General features: G+C 40.8%; 1 protein-coding gene across 3 annotated transcripts in view; it reads left to right on the top strand.

Annotated features, from left to right (window-relative positions):
* The first annotated feature begins 1,281 nt into the window (after positions 1 to 1,281).
* The window catches only part of MYZAP (myocardial zonula adherens protein), a 103,315-nt gene continuing 82,719 nt past the window's right edge, over positions 1,282 to 21,877 (top strand). The window contains exon 1 of one of the 3 annotated variants that reach the window (XM_073652979.1): positions 1,282 to 1,800. In XM_073652979.1, the coding sequence (XP_073509080.1) occupies positions 1,744 to 1,800 (57 nt within the window). In that variant the 5' untranslated portion in view covers positions 1,282 to 1,743. The remainder of the gene's footprint in view (positions 1,801 to 21,877) is intronic. The other 2 variants (XM_073652978.1, XM_073652980.1) reach the window with 2 other exon arrangements.

Below are 21,877 nucleotides of genomic sequence, written 5' to 3'. Positions count from 1 at the left end.
CCTGATATTTAAAGTGGATCTGTCAAGTCTCCTATGCTAACCTATTTGAGAGCAGCTAAAAAATTGAGATGCTGTCTTGAGGACATATAATTCTCACAGTATATTCATGTAAACACAATGTTGCCAGGGCTCCTAAAAACATCCTGTAAATCCTGCTTGCCTCTATAAGTTTATATGTAGGGAGAAATGTCAATCACTCCATATGGGTAGGGGATAGCAGGACACACATAGTTTTTATCACTTCTGGAAGCATCTGTATAGAAATACTAAGTCAGATCATAAAAACTATAATTCTCCAAATTCAGCTTCACACGCCGTTCTTTTTTTTTCACCCTTTAAATGACAGATCGGCTTTTAGGACATCATTATAGAATGGGAATAGATAAAAATGCATTCAAATAACTTCCTAATCTCTGTGTAATGACAGGGGCACCGGCCGGACACAGTTGAATTGTTGTGCTTCCACGACACATCAGACTATCAGTAACGTCCAACCAGGTATAGATAAGATTCCTTACACATAGTTGATCATTTCTAATAATGAATTGCACTTATGTATTTCTAGATGGGTCCACACCCTGACAATCAGCGCACACTGTCCTCTGTCACGGATTGTCGCTGTCAGTGAGTTGTGTCATGGTGTACAATACGCTCTCTGTTCTCCTTGCGAGTACATGTCACATTATGAGAGGCATTTAACCATTACGGTGATACGGTGGTTTCTGGTACACAAAGGGTTGAGGTTGGCCGCCGGTGACAGCTGTGGTGAGCACTCCACCTCCCAGTGTGTGAGGAAGGTCTGGTAACAGGAGCTGCCTGCACTATCAGCTGTCACTGTGTATTGTGCTTGTTTGCCCTTTAGTGCTGCCTGCATGCTCCGAATCCCTGGTCAACTTCTCTAAGGGTGTGCCTGTATGACCTGTTGTGTGTCAGGAAACTTCCACATCTGAATTTACCTCGATGACCATTCTAATAATAAAATAAACAATCTAAAAGAAGAAAACATAAACAAAACATCAATGTAGAAAAAAAATCAGTGCATGAAAAAAAAACACTTAAAAAAATACTTTGCTTGTGCTATTTAAGGGTCCCATGCTTAAGGTAAAATAAAAAAAAAAAAGAAAAGAAAATAGTGTTTGGTCAGTTTTACATATTCTGAGACTTTTAATACCACTAGAAGTTGCTAAAGAGCCAAAATGAATATAAACCCCGGATGAAACTCTCAGACAGTGTTTGGCATTGAAGATGTTAATAATTATGAACGATTGTTACGACAAGGCCCCACCTTCGTGCTGGGAGGGTGTTGTCGCTGACTGCTACATGCGTATGTCCAGGTAAGCAGCTAAAGGATCAAGTATGAATGCTGCCTGACAAGTCGAGTAGGAAACTCCACGTGAGATGACCTGGAGAAAAAACAACGCAAGAGAGTTTCTTGGCAACATGACAGTGGTCAGTGCAGGTGTTCAGAGATCGAGGCATTAAGAAAGACTGGGAAGTTGTCTATTAGGCTGAGTGAAGGGCAGACACTTGTGTCCTGAGGATTACTGGTCGAGGACATCTACAGCAGCAGGAAAGGGGTGGAGAGGAATTAACAGGACTTCCACTGATCACTGCGAAAATCCTTTCTCAGACAGTCTCTGAAACTCTTGGACATATTTACAGATGTGAGGAGTGACTGAGCAGCTACGAAGATACAAGAATCAGACATTCGGGTCACTCTTGGACTATCTGGATTTAAACAAGATGATGCGATATAAAACAGCGTCAACTGTGACGACCTCAGAGACTTCCCAGAAATCAGTGAGTATAGATGAATTGAGATACACATTCTGTAAAGCCCTGGATTACATAATAATCATATTTATTCCTCAGTTAACAGTCATTAATAGGGCACTGTTTAAAAGATGTGACAGCATGTCATAACACTCTATCAGGAATTAATGCAGAGCAAATACATACACACACATATATAAACATATATATATATATATGTATTTATGTTACTTATATGGCATCAACATAGTCCACAGTACGAATACTGTCATCACTCTTATCGGTCTCTGTCCCAAAATAGTTCTCACAAGCTAATTATTAATCTCAGAAACACACAAGATCAATTTTATTTAATCAAAATTAGCAAATGTATTTTTGGAGTATTTTAGGAAACCAGAGTATTAGGAGAAAACCTACCCAAACACTGGGAGAACTTTCAAACTCTAAGCAAGAACCCAGAGCTGCAAGGCAAGAGTGTCAACCACTGAGCCACCATGCTGCCCATAGAGTTGTATACACTTAAATTCTGTCCATGGACACACAGAATGTCATCAGATGGCAGCACTGTCCCCCTAATCCTCATACACTCACCTGATGATTAGGCTGTTACAGAATGGCGTCAGATCTTTTAAGTGAATTAGCAACTTTTTTTCTATAAACTATTTGAACGTTTAATTGCACATTGCCAACATTGAGGAAGTCTGCCACACAAAAAGCCCACTATATAAACCAGAGATGAGAGTCTCTGTGAAAAGCTGTGGTGGACTCAGTGTAGCCATGTATTATATTGTCATCCATCGATTTCCATGGATGCCACTTACTGCTACATTCTGTCGACAGAGACAACATTGAGCTATCCATGGGGTTACAGCCGATCGCTGGGGATGAAAGAAGCTGGGTCAAAGTGCTCAGCTGCTTCAGCCTAAGAAAAGATTGTCCAAATGGTCTACAAATAATGTGTTACATTGATGTTTAACTCCTTACTTTCATCTTTTAAATATACAATAGATAATAATTTGATAATTATGCAATAATGTAGCCATTCTATGGTGGCTATGGTGGCTCATAGGTCTCAAGGCAAAATCTATTTTTGAATCTCCCCTCCTTACCATGTGCTGGCTACATTACTGGTGTTTTCTTTGTATACCTTAAAGAAGCCCTGCCATGAAGATTTTTTTTAATTAAATCTTTGTATGTAATGTAGTGTGTATGTGTTATTCTACTCATCTACTGGTGCTCTAGCAGGGATCCACCGCCGTTCTGCTCCTCTTCTCAGTGACATCACCGCTCTTCAGACTCTCCTACTCACTCTATGCGTGAGCTGGAAGTCTGTGCTACAATGCAAGCCTATGGGTCTTCTTTCTGACGCTCCATAGACTTACATTGTAAAAGTCACTTCCAGGTCACTCAGAGCGCAGTGTGACCCGGACAGTTTGAAGAGCGGTGACATCACTGAGAAGAGGAGCAGAACGGTGCTGGATCCCGGAGAAGATGGCATTAGGTGAGTATAATAACACATACACACTACATTACATACACATATGCACAGATTAAGTAAAAAAAATTTCATAGGAGGGCTTCTTTAAGACATGGCTATCCATAAAATATTAGTACGGTGTTTTTCTAACACATCCCACACTACATTCACCATTGTTATTGTTTTTTAAATTACTATATTGTACTGAGAACTTGGGCTTTTTTCGTTGCTCACTATCATAGAAAGTAATATGTTATGTATGTTACTAAAATTATTAATTTGTTAATTGCTTTATATATTGCTCTAAATCCCTACAGTGATGTAACTTTAGTTCAGAAGAAACTTGTAGGGTCCAGGTGTTGGGCCTATAAAGCAGACACTTAGGCTATGTGCACAAGATCAGTAATCGCTGCGGATTCGACGCAGCACACTTGCGCTGCGTGCAAACCGCAGAGGCCAGAAGTTACAGCAAAGTGGAAGGGATTTCAAGAAATCCTATGTCCACTTTGAGTCTGCGGCACACCCGTGGAAACTGACATGTGGCGCTTCTTTCCAGAACGCAGCATGTCAATTTCTCCGGCGGGTCCGCTAGTGGGCTTTCCCCATTGACCTAACCTCTATGAGGAAAGTCCGCATTTGGAAAAAAAATGGTGCCACTCATTAGCATATTTAGCGGAAGCTGCCGGCGGCTTCTCTGCAGCGTTGAGGCCGCAGCAGGCTCTGGATGGAGGGAACGTAGCCTCAAATGAAATCTTATCACAGGAACACAATGAGGAGACTTACTAAAGCAATGACACCAGTTTTCTGTTCTGTACGATTTATAATTTGATGCGTATTTTGTAGTAATTAAGTCACCTCCACAGACTGAAAAAAGGATACCATGCAATATCCATTCTCTATAAATATGACACATATGCTTCTGCTATTTCAGATGAAAAAAATGTCATCAGTTTTTAAAAAAGTGCCCCTATGTCTCCTTCTACAGTTCAGCTTTCTTGAAATAGCTCATAGGGATCTTGATAAATCCTGGCTGGGACAGCTTTTTTCCTCCTCTTGTAAAGTGTCCTACCACCTGATAAATACCTGTCAAGCATGCATATTTAATTTAGGAATGTGGGATTGCTGCATCGCAGTGTAGACAATCACTCTGATGACTCAAATTATGAGCAAATTACGTGTACAAAACTCACATGTAAATGTCCAAATTAAGACACATGAATATGAAATTTACCATCTGTGTTGATTCATTTTTACAATGTCAATGGAATTATATTTGAGTTTTTATTTGTGTATGATTACTTCAGAACATAGTATATTACATGTCAATTAATATTTATAAAATGTACACATATTGTTCACGCTCAGATATACATTTTGAAAAGGTATAAAATCTCTATGTATGGCTCTGTGTATTACAAATAAAATGTCATCTGTGCTACATGTAGCCAATGTTCCCTATTTTTAGGCTGATTGGATTATGAAAACTCATTGTCAAATACAATATTAGGGAACCTGGAGTTATTAAAGTAGAGTATCTTGTTTCGGACCCTCAATTCTTAGTAAAAGCAGAGACCTGCACAAAGAACACTCATGGCAAATCTGCGCACCGTTGACATCCTCTCCTTCAATGGTCCAATAAGCGACATTACCATGACCATTGAGTTCACACATAATATGTGTTATTAGTGGGGCCCTATCAGCAGGTCACTCTGTTATCTGCTTATAGGCTAGCAAATAGTTATAGTCTTAAATAGATACCTTCGCTTATGTTACCCACGATGTCCACATAATACCTATAATTCTGCCCATAGAACACAAACAATACTGTCAACTTGTCCACTGATCCCTGTTCACATTGCATCAGCCATTGTTCAGCTATGACAGCTGCAGTCTTTACATAATACCAGCCATACTGCATAGAAAATTCCATTTGCAGTGCCACAAATTACCAGCCATAATGCCACAAAATGCAAGTCACAGTAAATCATCTATAGTACATATATATTACTAGCAATTGCCCACAGAATATCAGCCATATTGATCACACAGAACCAATTATTGCCTAAATCAGGGATGTCAAACTCTAACACAGAGGACCAAAATGAAAAACTTGGAAAAAGTCGCTGGCCAACCAGTATACAGTATAATGGACCCCACATAGTCCTCCATACAGAATAATGGGCACCACATAGTCCTCCATACAGAATAATGGGCACCACATAGTCCTCCATACAGAATAATGGGCACCACATAGTCCTCCATACAGAATAATGGCCCCACATAGGGGTGGTGGTTCTGGTGTCGTGGGCCAAATATAATCACCGCACGGGCCAGATTTAGCCAATGGGCCAGAGTTTGACATGTATGGCCTAAATCTAATACCTGCCAAAGTGAACACATATTGGCTATACGACTTTCATAATGCTAGCCATACTGCAAAAATGAATACACATGACACCAACCAACCCATAAGGGCTGATGCGTAATAAAAACATAATTGACAGATTTGATTTTCTTAATATGGCCTTACACATTAAATAGCTGACGGTTGGATAATCACTTGGCCGATATCTATAGCTCCAGCTCCCATAATCAGGATCCACTCCTGTGTTCTCTATTATTGAGTCCTATAATCAAGCTGGCAGTGGCTTATCTCCAAGCAGAGAACAAAAGGATCAGCTGTTGGAAATGAAACAGGTTGAATCCTTCTATTTCCTGACATTATTTGTCTGGAGAGATTTGTGGGGTTACCATAAACTTTTAAATTCTCTGAAATCGACAGGCTTGGTGACCCTTATCTAATGTGTATTGGAGTCTTTAGAGTAGTGTTAAGGCCCCTTCACACTTAGCGACGCTGCAACGATCCCGACAACGATACGACCTGTCAGGGATCATTGCTGCGTCGCTATGTGGTCGCTGGTGAGCTGTCAAACAGGCAGGTTCACCAACGATCAGGGGAGCAGCGACATCGTGGAAAGAATCTTTCCACGATGTCCTGCTCCTGGTTACCAGCCTGCTGAAGCAGGAGCAGGCTGGTAACCATGGTAAACATCGGGTTACTAGGGGCACACGCGCACCTAGTAACCCGTTGTTTATCATGGTTACCACTCTGCTACAGTGAGCGGGAGGTTACCGCTCACTTTAGCAGGCTCGTAACCATGATAAACAGCGGGTTACTAAGTGCGTGTGTGCCCCTAGTATCTCGCTGTTTATCATGGTTACCAGCCTGATCGCTGCTCCCGCTGGTCACACACAGTGATGTGTGCTGACCAGCGGGAGGGCAACGACCAAAAAATGGTCCAGGACACTTTGCAGCGATCAGTGACCTCACAGCAGGGGCCTGATCGCTGCAAAGTGTCACACATAGCGACATCGCTGGTGAGGTCGCTGTTGCGTCACCAAAACCGTGACACAGCAGCGATCTCACTAGCGATCTCGCTATGTGAGACGGGGGATTTACTCAACTCAAATCCTCAAAGCCCTCTGCTAAGTCATGATTTGAAGATATGTTAAATATGCAATTTTCTGATGCTTTGCTAATAGATCCATCACTTATGCAATACTAAGGAAATCCTGAAAATGTGACCTGTTAGAGGGCCTTGAGTCAAGACTCACTACGTTAGAGGATAACTCCAACCAAACAATTTTAATAAACGTTATATGTTCAAGCCAAAATTGGGAATGGATACAAACAACTACACTCCACCCTCACTGAAACAGAAACATGCATGATATAAAGTAATGTACAAAAGTTTTAGGCTGGTGTATAAAAAATACTGCAAAGTTAGAATACTTTCAAAATAGAAGTGTTAATAGTTAATTTGTATTAATTAACAAAATGCAAAGTGAAAGAACAGAAGAAAATTCTAAATCAAGCCAACATTTGGCGTGACCATCCTTTGCCATCAAAACTACATCAATTTGTCTTGGTACACTTTTTTCAAGGAACTCAGCAGAGAGGATGTTCCAAACATCTTGGAGAACTAATCACAGATCTTCTGTTGAAGTAGGCTGGCGCAGAACCTTCTGTCTCTTCATTTAATCCCAGACAGACTCGATGAAGTTGAAAACAGGGCTCTGTGGGGGTCATAACATCACTTCTTGGACTCATTGTTCTTTTTTATGGCTGTATACTTGGACTTATTGTCCTACTGCAGAATACATTTTTGCTAAACAGACACCTACGTTATGGTATTGCATAATGGATAAGTATCTGCTTGTATTTTTCTCTTGGCCATTCATCTTCACCAAATCTCCAGCTCTATTTTCTCAAATCCAGTCCCAAATTTGCAAGAAACCTCCATACCCAACTGTTGCTTCTAGAAACTCATTACTGTACAGCTCTCCAGCCCTTTAGCTGTAACAAAAGGCAGCTTTTTTGCCAAATATTTACAAGTTGACTTTTCAGTCCAGAGCACCTGCTGCCCTTTTCTCCACCCCAGTTCCTATGTTTTCGTGCATGGCTTTTGGCCACAATTCCACCATGAACACAACTTCTGTCCAAACATTAGATTGATTTAGCTGGGTCCCACTGGATACTGCCAGTTCTGAGCTGGTGGCACTGCTGGGCTTCTTCTGATTTGAAGGGGTAAAGCATGATGTGTGTCTGATCTGTTGCACTAAGTTTCCGAATCCTTAGCCAAGCACTGCAACTGCGGTGCTCAGCGTTGCCCATTTCTTGGTGGCTTCAATGCTGAGAAATACAGGCAGCTGTTTATCCATGATGCAATGCCATCAGGGAAGCATTTTATTGGCTCTCAATTTATTCTGCAGCAGGACAATGACCCCAAACATACAGCTAATGTCATTAAGAACTATCTTCAGCATAAAAAAGAACAAGGACTCTTGGAAGTAATTAAATGACTACCACATAGCCCTGATCTCAACATCATCACGTCTGTCTGGGATTACATGCAGCTACAAAAAATTTGCACAAGCCAACATCCACGGAAGATCTGTAGTTAATTCTCCAAGATGTTTGGAAAATCCTCCCTGATAAGTTCCTTCAAAAACCGTGTGCAAGTGTACCTAGAAGAATTGATGCTGTTTTGAAGGCAATGGGCGGTCACACAAAAGATTGATTTGATTTAGATTTCTCTTTTATTAATTCACTTTACATTTTGCTAATTAAAAAAAATATATAATATTAACATTTCTTTTTTTGAAAGCATTGTTATTTTGCAGCTTTTTTTCCACACCTGCTTAAAACTTTTGTGTAGTACTGCATATGTATCTTGACTAGTTTCAAACTAGCATTTTTTTTATACAACTGAGCCAAACTGATTGGAAACACTCTAAGCTTTTGGAATTTGGTGTTGTTTGAAGAAGCCACAAATGTAGATTGTGTTCTGTGCACAATGCTTTTTTCTATTTTCTATATTTTCTGTAAAAAATAATAATTAGTTTGCATTTTGACAAAATATATGTAAAAAAAAATAATAATCAGAACAAATGGCAGTAAGCACCTAGCACAATTTTAAGCCTCTAGGCTAATAAGTTTGACAAGAGTTCATGAAGAGCATAAGCAGGAGGATAAATATTGACTTGAAGCTTTCTAAAACTACACACTCACACACTTGTACTTTATTTTTCTTTAGAATTTCATGTAAGTGATATGTAAATATAAATTGACAGTCTACACAATCTTATTACATTCAAGTTGACTTGTAATTCTAAGCAATTCTTTATTTCACAAGTGTTTTTAGTGCCTTCCATCAATTCTTAGTTAAACTATTCTCTACTTAAATTAAATTTTTAACATACTGTACTTCTAATTTTTGCGTATATGAGAACTATTTTTGCACTCCTTGATCTTACAGCCCCTATCCACATTGGATTAAAAGTTTTTTTTAATCTCATTTCAATATGTACTAGGTGTAATATTACTAATTACCTCCAGTTAGCTAATCTTTATAGTTTGTTCTTTTCTATTGCTATAGAGTTCCTGGCCGTGCTTGCGCAGTTAGTAAGAAGTTTCTCTTACTCTTGCCGGGTTCTTGAGACCATACATAAATTAGAGCCTGCGCAGTAGCTCCCTGCCCGGCCCCCTCACTCTGGCGTTTTAGAACTGCTGTAGCACAAGCGCATGCGCTACAGCAGTTCTAATACGCCGGAGTGAGGGGGCCGGGCAGGGAGCTACTGCGCAATCTCTAACTATGCGCGCTTCCGAGAGCCCAGACATTGATAAAGACAAACTCCAACGCATGTGCAGCAGGAGTGGTGGCCGGGCAGGGAGCTACTGCACAGGCTCTAATTTATGTGTGCTCCGGAGAACCCTGCAATTGATAAGAGAAACTCCTTTCTAAATGCGCAACTGCAGTCAGGAACGCCATAGTGGCCATAACCTTGGATAACCTGAGTGACTGTGTTACAGTGGATATGGTGTAAGCAATAAAAAAACAAAAACTATAAAGATTATCTAATTGGAGGTAATTAGTAATATTAGTAATATTACACCCAGTACATATTGAAATGGGATCTTTAATATGGGAAAACCCCTTAGTTAGATTAACCTGTTGAACTGTGTATAGGGCCTCCTGACACAAATAAATGTTAGAGGAGAGAAGGAGCGGACTGTTTGAATTCAAATTTGGCAGCAGCTACAAGAGTAGACAGAGTTATATTAGTATTATAGAATACTATTCTTTACCTTCTTCAGCAACTGGCAGGCAGATGTCTGTAGAATCTTATGTATTTAAAGGGAATCTGTGAGTAGGATCAACCTTCCTAAGCCGTCTGTATGGGCATGCAGGTCATAGGAAGCTGAATAAAATGATATCTTGACATCTGCGATCCGAAGTCTTATTCCAGAGAAATCCACGTTTTTCTTATATGTAAATGAGCTGTTCAGGACAATGGGCCGGATACTGATGTGTATGAGAATCTGCCTCCAGAGCTTATTTTTAATAAAAGGAGGCATTTTTTACATGCTGTGAAAATTCTCCGGTGCTGGGAGTGGCAGGCGCATGACCGCAAGTATGCAACTTGAATACATGAGGCCATGGGCCGACTAGACGTGCAAGTGTATTGAGTGAGGCTGGACACGTCTATTCGGAATGCAACCGGAAGTACGCAGTTTGCATACTGTTCCTGACACCGGAGAATTCTTACAGCGCGTAGTACGCAATATGTGAGGATTCAAAGGTCTGCAGTCACATAGAGTGACTGCAGACTTGTGGCCAACTTCTTTAATGTTTAAGTCCTGAATAGTTCCGTTAATGGGTTGTACCAGTAAAAAGATATTGAAAGACGCATGTCAGGGTACATGAGAGAAACAGCTTGACCATGTAGCACTATGTAAAATGAACATATTTCAAAATTTCCAGTTTTGTGTGAGGCCTCAGAAGGGATTGAGACGAGAAGCATTGGTAGATAGGAAAGAATAGGTTACATTCTTATTGAAGCATTCTGTAAAGCATATAGGGGTCATGTAAAAAGTTCTCAGTTCTCATGACTTTGACTTTGCAGCATCTTGTCTACTGCTGTAACTAATAACTTTATTACAAGCCATGTCGCTCAATAGTAATCGAGCTTCAAAAGATGCAAATTACCAGTAAACTTACCCTTTTGGGTTAATTTCCTCAATTACTTTCAAAGCTTAGGAAATAAAACTTTTTATGATTTAAAATCTGCAAAGTATGTAATCATAACTGATGGAGAGATTAAAGCAGACTGTGATGGTAAATCAAGTGATTGTACAGACGTCAGCTGCCGTGATCATCTGCTCTGTGCTGTGCTCAATGCCGGGGGAGGACAGAGGCTCAGTGAATGTCTTAATGAATATTTCAATTGTCTACAATTTTATTTGTTACAGAAGTAATAAGATTCCTGTCACAAGACGAAATAATCAACATGTATTTTATGCTTCAATGAAATCAGAATTTAAATGGTCAGCGTGCTATAATTAATGTCAAAAACAAGATAGAGCACTCATTACAAAAAATACAAAAACGTATATGCTCTAATTTGTTTCAAAAAGGAGAATATCAGCAGATGCTACAGCAAAGCATTGCCTAATCCCAATACATTACAAGTGAATTATATATATTTTCTCCAAATAAAAATTAGAAATCCAAGATGGTGCCTGTGATCTTAGCTGGGATTTGCCTTCCACTATTATGCAGAATCCTCAATGTGGCTAGAAAGGCAGGTCGCCTAATGTATAGGATATGTTCTTCTGATGTTTATAGGGGTATGTCTGGAGAAAAAATGATCAGGAAACTTGACTTGGAAACTTGTGGGATCCTCTGTTCTCAAAATAATTGAGTCACTGTCTGAAGTCTCTGGCAGCGGATTATTCCATTTTCCCCACTCAGAGCACAGAAATGAGTATGTATGTATATAGAAAAAGCATTATAAAGGGGGACATTATATACGGGATACCTCGCTCAGGACTCCGCTTATCAGCCAAAGTGGATAGTTGTTGCAAACAGTAGCTCTCTCTCTGGCAAACATCACCCATCTATGTGTTACATAAATGGACATTCGCCTGAACGATGGGCATGTAACACTACATTTTCCGTGTACATGTATGGTTAAAATTGTTCCTTGTCCCTAATTTAAAAATGTAAACCTACAAAATGGAAGTACTAATGTGTGCAGTTTACATATTGATAAATCAATGCCTTTTAAGAAGTTAATTTATTTTTTTTCTATGGTTTGATGGGGTATGGATCCTGAGACACCAACTAGTGTCTAGAAAAAAGGGGGCACAAGTTACTTTTTGCTCTGCTCAGCAAATGTCAGATCTAATAAGAGAAGTAAAGTCTATTGTATTTAATCTAAATGTATTTTCTTCAGTCTGTCCTCAGCTTTCTTAAAGAGCACAGCTCTAGGGAAAGTAATTGTTCTGCTGCATGTAGCGATTAGTGGAGGTCTCTGCACTCGGACCACAACAACCAAGACTTTGACCCTTTCAGTCTTGAAAAGAAATGTGTTCAGCTCCAGTCATCAGCATGTGAATAATGATTCAGTTCTGCATGGAGCCTATAGAAGGTATACACATGGACACATGTATTAGGTACTGTTGTGTGTGAACATGGGTGAACTACCAAATATTCAGAATAGGGCTTAGATCTGACTATCTTCTGGTTGTGTTAGTGCATTTCTGCGTAGCTTTAACTTCAGGTTCGGGATTGTTGTTGTATTACAAAATAATCCTTCCCCCAAATGTTAGTTCAGATGGAGACTACAGCAGGCTTTCCTCCAGGATTTCCCTGTATTTTCCTGTATTCATTTCATATAGTAGTTTCCCAAGCTTTCTGGGAGAAGGAACTACAGGTCGTGCTGGGTGTGAGAGTTAGGACTGATAAGATGTTAAACTCATTCTCCTATTTAACAATATCAACCTTTGGGCCTCTGGACCTTTGGGGTTCCCCATGGTTTCTGAGTTTAGCGTAATCCTGCAAGATCATAAAAAGGATTTGCTTTTTATTTCTTGACACAGTGTCACTCCTGCCCATAAATTGTCTTTTATTGCTTTTCAGCGGTACTCAGTAGACAATGCTGACCTGCGGTACCAAACACAGCCCATAGACTAATTTGCCACAGTTTCCGTAAAAGGTAAACTAAACACTAAATATTCTGTAGATAATGTCCAATAAATAAAGAGATCGTTTCTATGTGACCCTAGAAATCTGCCCGCTCCCCACTATCCTGAGTATGGCTGTGAACTGGCTGTAGTAGAAGCCTCCCCTGTCCTGTTTGCAGTAAGACACAAAACACAACTAAACTCTACACCATTAACTAAGCCTCACACTTGAAGCATTTACCAGCCAAAAATGGAACTGATCGGAACCTGTCAATAGGTTTTCCCAATATAATCTAAAGTCATCAACTTTAACCCCACTTGTGTCACAAGCCAGAAATCTCTATATAAGCCTCTAACTCCCCCTGCATGTCCAAAAAATGCCTTTTATAATTCTACCATGCAATATGATAACTGGTGCTGTGTGGCCCAATGGGCGTTGCTGGTCTTTGCCCAGCGCCTCCTATGTCCACGCAATTGCATCCTCCTGACTTGGTTTGATGTGAATGACAGGTCCTACGTCATCCACACAGCACTGTAAGTCTCACGCCTGCAAAGTTGAAGCACCGGCCTGCGCAGGTGCGGTGTGCTCTGCCAAGGGGTGTACATAGAAATCATGGGGCCCCATAGCAGAAGTTCTAATTGCTCCCCCCCCCAAAAAAAATTAAACAATTGTCGAAGTCACAAAAGAGCAAATCTCACAACATTCCAGCCTTTACATAGTAATGTTCCTCCTGCTGAAGTCCTAGATTCCTCTTTCATTGCCCCATAAAGTATTATGCAAACAAAAGTGCCCCCCAACACAGTATGATACCACCATGGTGAATTCCACCACATGCACAGTATAATGACCCTACTGTACCCCACGTCAACTCCCAAGGCAAAGTATGGTGACCCCAACACAGTATAATCCCCCAACTGTGACCCACACACAGCCCTCCATACAGTATAATGGGCCTACATACAGTATATGCATGGCCCCCACACCTCACCATACAGTATAATGGCCTGCACTAGCCCTCCAAACAGTATAATCACCCCCACACAGTATGAAGGACCCCACACAAACCTTTACACTGTATAATTGCTTGCATACAGTACAACCGACCCCCACATATTATAATGGCCCCACATAGAATTCCATATAGTATAATGCACCCTCCATATAGTATAATGTACTCCACATAATCCTTCATAAAGTATAATCCACACCCCATAATCCTCCATATAGTATAATGCACTCCCCATAATCCTCCATATAGTATAATGCACACCCCATAGTCCTCCGTAGAATATAATGCACTCCCCATGGTCCTCCATAGAATATAATGCATTCCCCATGTTCCTCCACGCAATATAATGCGTGCACCATGATCCTCCATACAGTATAATGCACCCCCATGGTCCTCCACACAGTATAATGAGCCCACCATGGTCCTCCATACAGTATAATGCACTCTCGTGGTCCTCCATGCCGTATAATGCACCCCGTGGTCTTCCATACAGTATAATGCTCTCCCCATAGTCCTCCATACAGTATACTGCACTCCCCATAGTCCTCCATATAGTATACTGCACTCCCCATAGTCCTCCATGCAATATACTGCACTCCCCATAGTCCTTTATACAGTATACTGCACTACCCTTAGTCCTCCATACAGTATACTGCACTCTCCATAGTCCTCCATACAGTATACTGCACTCCCCATAGTTCTCCATGCAGTATAATGCATCCCCATGGTCCTCCATGTAGTATAATGCACCCCCATGGTCCTCCATGTAGTATAATGCAGCCTCATGGTTCTCCATCCAGTATAATGCACCCCCCATGGTCCTCCATGCAGTATAATTCACTCCTCATACTGTATTATGGCCACTGGTCACTGATTTAAAAAAAAAATACAATACTCACCTCTCCTGGTTTCAGCCGATGCTCCAGTCCCCTCAGCGTGTAGTGTGAAGCGCCGGACATCTCAGAGCATCAAGAGGCCTGTAATAACATCATACGTCGAGTAAGAATGATGGGATTGGAAACGTCTTCTGACGCTCCCTCCTCCATCATCATTGCTCGCACTGGGCCCCCCCTCCAGCTATCAGCATGAGCGTCAGAAAACATTTCCATTCCCATCAATCTACGCGGGCGAGCGGCCGGGCAGTGCGGGTGCTAACGGGTGGAAGCGGGGCCCAGTGCGGTGCGGGTCACGGGTCCCATAGCAGTGGCGTGGCCTGCCGCCATTGGCGGTACACCACTGCATATATGCACATATATATGTATATATACACACACATACGCATGCACATACAGTACAGACCAAAAGTTTGGACACACCTTCTCATTTAAAGATTTTTCTGTATTTTCATGACTATGAAAATTGTACATTCACACTGAAGGCATCAAAACTATGAATTAACACATGTGGAATTATATACTTAACAAAAAAGTGAGAAACAACTGAAAATATGTCTTATATTCTAGGTTCTTCAAAGTAGCCACCTTTTGCTTTGATGACTGCTTTGCACACTCTTGGCATTCTCTTGATGAGCTTCAAGAGGTAGTCACCAGAAATGGTCTTCCAACAATCTTGAAGGAGTTCCCAGAGATGCTTAGCACTTGTTGGCCCTTTTGCCTTCACTCTGCGGTCTCGATTGGGTTCAGGTCTGGTGACTGTGGAGGCCAGGTCATCTAGCGTAGCACCCCATCACTCTCCTTCTTGGTCAAATAGCCCTTACACAGCCTGGAGGTGTATTTGGGGTCATTGCCCTGTTGAAAAATAAATGATGGTCCAACTAAACGCAAACCGGATGGAATAGCATGCCGCTGCAAGATGCTGTGGTAGCCATGCTGGTTCAGTATGCCTTCAATTCTGAATAAATCCCCAGCAGTGTCACCAGGAAAGCACCCCACACCATCACACCTCCTCCTCCATGCTTCACGGTGGGAACCAGGCATGTAGAGTTCATCCGTTCACATTTTCTGCGTCGCACAAAGACACGGTGGTTGGAACCAAAGATCTCAAATTTGGACTCATCAGACCAAAGCACAGATTTCCACTGGTCTAATGTCTATTCCTTGTGTTCTTTAGCCCAAAAAAGTCTCTTCTGCTTGTTGCCTGTCCTTAGCAGTGGTTTCCTAGCAGCTATTTTACCATGAAGGCCTGCTTCACAAAGTCTCCTCTTAACAATTGTTGAAGAGATGTGTCTGCTGCTAGAAATCTGTGTGGCATTGACCTGGTCTCTAACCTGAGCTGCTGTTAACCTGCGATTTCTGAGGCTGGTGACTCTGATAAACTTATCCTCAGAAGCAGAGGTGACTCTTGGTCTTCCTTTCCTGGAGCGGTCCTCATGTGAGCCAGTTTCTTTGTAGCGCTTGATGGTTTTTGCAACTGCACTTAGGGACACTTTCAAAGTTTTCCCAATTTTTCGCACTGACTGACCTTCATTTCTTAAAGTAATGATGGCCACTTTTTCTTTACTTAGAATTTGTATTATGGCAAGAAAAAAGCAGCTAACAGTCTATTCAGTAGGGTTATCAGCTGTGTATCCACCAGACTTCTGCACAACACAACTGATGGGCCCAACCCCATTTATAAGGCAAGAAATCCCACTTATTAAACCTGACAGGGCACACCTGTAAAGCGAAAACCATTTCTGGTGACTACCTCTTGAAGCTCATCAAGAGAATGCCAAGAGTGTGCAAAGCAGTCATCCAAGCAAAAGGTGGCTACTTTGAAGTACCTAGAATATAAGACATATTTTCAGTTGTTTCACAATTTTTTGTTAAGTATATAATTCCACATGTGGTAATTCAGAATTTTGATGCCTTTAGTGTGAATGTACAATCTTCATAGTCATGAAAATACAGAAAAATCTTTAAATGAGAAGGTGTGTCCAAACTTTTGGTCTGTACTGTATATGCACACACACACATATATACACACACATATATGCATACACACACATACACATGGTCTTACCCTCTCTGCAGATAATTCTACATGATGCATTTCTCTGGTGCAGCCTCCCATCTCCCAGGGCCCGACTGCAGAGTGTTCTTGCAAATTGCAGGGCTGAAGGCAGGAGGGTGAGAGCGGAGCAGTAAGATACCTACAGAGCAGGGGAGGCAAGGAGAGTAGGGGCCATGCTGGGAGCAGCCCCTCCTCTGGGACTACAGGCAGGAGTTGGGGGGCGGAGCCTCATCTCCTGCACTTACCGGACAGGACACAGTGCAGCCAGAGGTGAAGAGGTGAGTCCTGACTCCATCCCACTGAACCTCTGGAGGTTCTGAACGAGCCTGTTTGTTTTCAACAGTATCTGCATCCTTAGGATGATTGTGATACGGGATGGAGGGGTCTGATGTTGTTTCACATCGGGTCCCCCTGTCTACATAGCAGCTGCATGGGCTGCCTCTATGTACGATACGCCCCTGGCTCTGCCCTACTAAGGACAGAGGAAAGTCCTATAATGCATATCCACATGCACTTGTAGTGACAAAGCAAAGCACACCTGCGCGTGCCTGTGCTTCAACTGCACAGACGTGAGATATACAGTGCTGTAAGGATGACAAAGGATGCGACATCCACATCAATCAAGACAGGAACATGCGATTGATTTGATAGAGGCAGGCAAGTACCAGCGACACCCACTGGACCGGACTGTGCCAATTAGCATATGATGTGGAAAAATTATTATTTTTTAGATGCAGGGTGATTTGGGGAGTAAAAGGTGGTGGCTTTAGTTTATAATGGGAAAATCTGCTGATCGGTTCCCTTAATCCCTGATTTCTTTACAAGTGTTGTTTTGGAAACAAGTAGAAAATTGCAGAAAGATGCTTGAGAAAAGCTAATGTTGTAGCTGAAATGTAGGACTACTACACTTGTTTGCAAAAAGCTTGGAGTGCTGCCTCCTTCTTGTAATATTTTTGCTCTTATGTGGTGGTCTGTCTTGGATTATCCACCATGAAGCGTGCCCATCGATTGATAGATTGGAGTTCTGTTCGTACTGCTATCTTTATTGAACTAAATAGGATAGGTCACCCCGAGAATAGGTAATAAATATAAAAAGTAGTGGACAATGTTAGGTGTCGGGCTGGATCTGAAATGGGTTCAGAATCATCAGTGGATTTTGTGGTCTCCCATTCCAGTCCAGCCAGGGCAGATGCTGCTCAGCATCACCATTGGTCCCAATGCCTAGCTAGTGCACAAGATGTACAAGATGTCTCTTGGGTCTTTGTTCCTAGCAATGTGAAGCATAGGTTGCAGAGGGAAACAGGGCTACCACAGCCTAAACCAGGATGCACTGCACTGAGCATGCCCGTGGGGGGGCACAAGGATTTCCTGTACATAAACAGTCAGGATCAAAGTGTGTGAGCTGCTCAGTAAGATGAAGCGTACAGCTGTGCTACTTTATATATCTGTATTTATTCTTCCTAGAATATACAGTATATCAGCAATTATCTCTATTATATTCAGTTTTAATTCATCTATGTGAATTTACAATACAAACCTCCCCGATGTCACGGCAAATATAGATGTTCGATTCTACTTGCTGAAGTAATTACTGTAAAAGAGAGAGTAAACTGATTTGAGGGGTATGAAATATTAATAATGTTTAGTACTATATGTTTGTATACAGCGGTGGGCAAAAGTTTTGAGACCGACACAAAGTTTGTTTTTTACAAAGTTTGTTGCTTCTGTGTTGTTTGATCTTTTAGTCAAATGTTTTTATGGTTACTGGCGTACAATTATCAGATTTCATAAGTTTTTAAACTTTTATTGACTAATACATTAAATTTATACAGAGACTCAATATTTACAGTGTTGACCCTTATTTTTCAAGATTTCTGCAATTCTCCCTGGCATGCTGAATATTAGTTTCTGGGCCAGGTCCATTCTTGCCTAATCAGTGCTTGCAGTTTATCGATTCCTGTGTTTTTTCACCCACCTTTTGAAAATTAGCCACAGGTTCTCAATGGGATTGGATCTGGGGAGTTTCAGTGTTATTCTGCTCCCTTAGCCAATTAGTTATCTCTTTTGCCTTGTGACAAGGTGCTCCATCGTGCTGGAAAAAGAATTGTCCATCACCAAATTGCTCCTCGATCATTGGGAGAAGTTGCTCTTAGGGAATATTTAAATACCATTCTTTATTCGTGGCAGTGTTCTTATTAAAAATTGTGAGTGAGACAACTTCCTTGGATGAAAAGTAACCCCACACATGAATGGTCTCAGGATGCTTTACTGTTGGTATGACACAGGACTCATGGTACCGCTCACCTTTTTCTTCTTTGAACAATCACTCTTCAAGATGTCCCAACAGTTTGAAAGGGACTTCATCATAGAAAATAACATTCCCCAGTCCTTTATAGTTCAATCCCTGTAATTGCTGAAAAATATCAGTCTGTCATTTATATTTTCTTGGAGATAAGTGGCTTCTTTGCTGCCCTTCTTAACACCAGGCCAACCTCAAACTGCCTTCATCTATCTGAGCTTGCAGATGCCCTGACACCTGCCTGCTGCCAGTCCAGGGCAAACTCTGCATTGGTGTTGAACTGATTCCATAGCTGGAATCACTTTAGGAGATGGTCTTGGGACTTTCTTGAGCACCCTGAAGCCTTCTTTGCAGCAAATAAGCCTCTTTTTGAAGCTCTCAATTATTCAACAAATGGTTGATTTAGACTTGCAATTAATCTAATCACTCTTCATAGCAATTTAGAGAATGAAAATTGCTAATATAACAATTAAAGTTGCAAACTTTGTGAAAACCCAAATTGTATCCATCTAAAAACTTTTGGCCACGACTATATTGTTCTACTTGATTGTAAGTACTTTCCACATTTATTATATCATTTTACACCATTATTATAGACATCGCAAAGGACACTTGATTAACTGAAAAGTAAAGTTGTTAGAAACCTCTACATATAGTTACATAGTATGGTTGAAATACATACCCATCCGATTCAACAGAGGAATGAGAGAGTTTATAGGGAAGGGGTACAGAAACTACCATAATGCGTGAACCAACTTTTCTCGCCCAAACTTATTTTCACTGCAACAGGGTCAGTGGTAACCATAGCAAAAAATAAAGGCTTTCATACCCCATAAAATTGAAAAAGGATCCATGTAATTTTTAGCTTGTTTTTAAGAGGGTGGCATATTCATATTCAACTCTCTAACATCAAGATCACTACTTTGTCACACATCTTCAGTCCCAAAGGTAATTATATACATTAATCCATTGGTGCTATTTGAGGTATATGTCCATTATTAGCATATGTCACTTTGCGTTCTATGATGGATATGTATGTCATGCTGATCGCATAATACAGCTTCTGTACCGGTGTGATCGGTGGCAGGAGATTGATGTGCTCACTGATACCAGCAGTTTAACTCCTGATATGCCACTGTCAATAGTGACAGCGGTACATCGCTGGTTTGATAGAGGGAGAACACTCTCACTGTCAGCCCATTAGCACCCCCACAAAAAATGAAATAAAAAGTGATTCGAAAGTTATACATGTGCTAAAATGGTACCAATAAATACTACAGCTTTTAAGCTAAAGACAAGCAATATACATTTTTTAAAGTTATAGCTTTCACAACATAATTCAAATATATATATTTGTTAAAAAGTAATTTTTTTGTGCAAAAGTAGTAAAATGTAAAATAATATACTTTGGATATCACTATAATCGGTTCAACCTGTAGTGTAAAACAATATCATTATTTATTGCATAAGGAGAACACTGTAAGAAAAAACAGAATTACTGTTTTTTCACATCCAGCCCCCTAGAAGTTGAAATAAAAAGTGATAATAAAGTCATGTGCACCCAAAAATGGCACCCGTGAAAACAAAAGTATTAGTGGTGGATCTTCTCTGATTATTCACATACCCTGAAATGGGTAATAGTTTAGTGTTTAGCACTGGGGTTATGGGTTCAAATCCAACCAACAACAGTTTTTACTATGCTTGCTCCTACATGTAAAAAAGGAGGGGATATTGGTTCTCAGTGAGTATGACATAAGGGAATTAGACACATGAGCCCCTTTGCTGTACAGGATATGAATGATGAAAGTCCTTGAATAGGGTAATATGCTGGTGCTGTATAAGCACTTGGAAATAAAGGATTATGAATGAGATGGATTCGACCTTCTATCTTTCATTAGCAAACAATATACACATCTATTGGTTTCTCTCAGTTTTGCTTATGAGACTATGTTGGGAATATTCCCTGTGTTGGAGACAATGTTGTACACTGTCACTACTAGAATTTGCATTAGGTAAACTCTTCCATCATGAGCTTCTACGTGTCATATGTAAAAGAAAATATCTGAGCACGTATACAGTACCTCCAGACCCAAGATGAGAAACATGGACACGTCAAGATATTTTAACCCCTTACAAGCATATGACTTACTGGTATGTCATATGCCAGCTCCCTGACTTTGATGCAGGCTCGCACACCGAGCCCGTATCTTTCCCGGCACGTGACAGCTGATCATGTGCCTCTAACAGCTGCACCTAGAGTGGAGCTCCACCCGTGGCTGTTAACCTGTTAAATCCCACTGTCAATTTCTGACAGCGGCATTTAACATGTGACGAAGAAGGGCGCGTCATTCCACACACCCATTGGCGCGCCTGTGATGTGATTGCGGGGTGCCGATGCGTTGTCATGACAGCTGGGGGTCTGCTGAAGATCCACGTTCCTGTTATTACAATCCTCCTGTGAAAGCCAGCCCGTGGCTGGCATTCATAAGAGACTGTTATTTTAGCTATACATAGCAGTGCTCATGCTCTGCTTTGTATAGTACAAGTGATCAGATGATCGCAGCTTTAAGTCCCTTAAGGGGACTTTTAAATGAGGTAAAAAAGTTTGAAAAAAAGTTTTTAAAAATATGAAAAAAAAACACAAGTTGAAATCACCCTCATTTGCCCCATTAAAAATGAAACAATAATAAAAAAATACACATTTTTATTGCTGCATTTGTAAAATGGTGTATTGTAATGGTTTATTGGTAAATGGCGTAATTAGAAAAAAATCGAAAGCCAGAATTACATTTTTTGGCTACTTCAACACTGCACTAAAATGCAATAAGAGGCGATCA

This window comes from Phyllobates terribilis, unplaced genomic scaffold, assembly GCF_046119375.1.
Source record: "Phyllobates terribilis strain yellow unplaced genomic scaffold, ASM4611937v1 Scaffold_11__3_contigs__length_659146591, whole genome shotgun sequence".
NCBI classification, from domain to species: domain Eukaryota; kingdom Metazoa; phylum Chordata; class Amphibia; order Anura; family Dendrobatidae; genus Phyllobates; species Phyllobates terribilis.
Note: the sequence above shows the minus strand (reverse complement) of the source record. Positions and strands in the feature narration are given on the sequence as shown.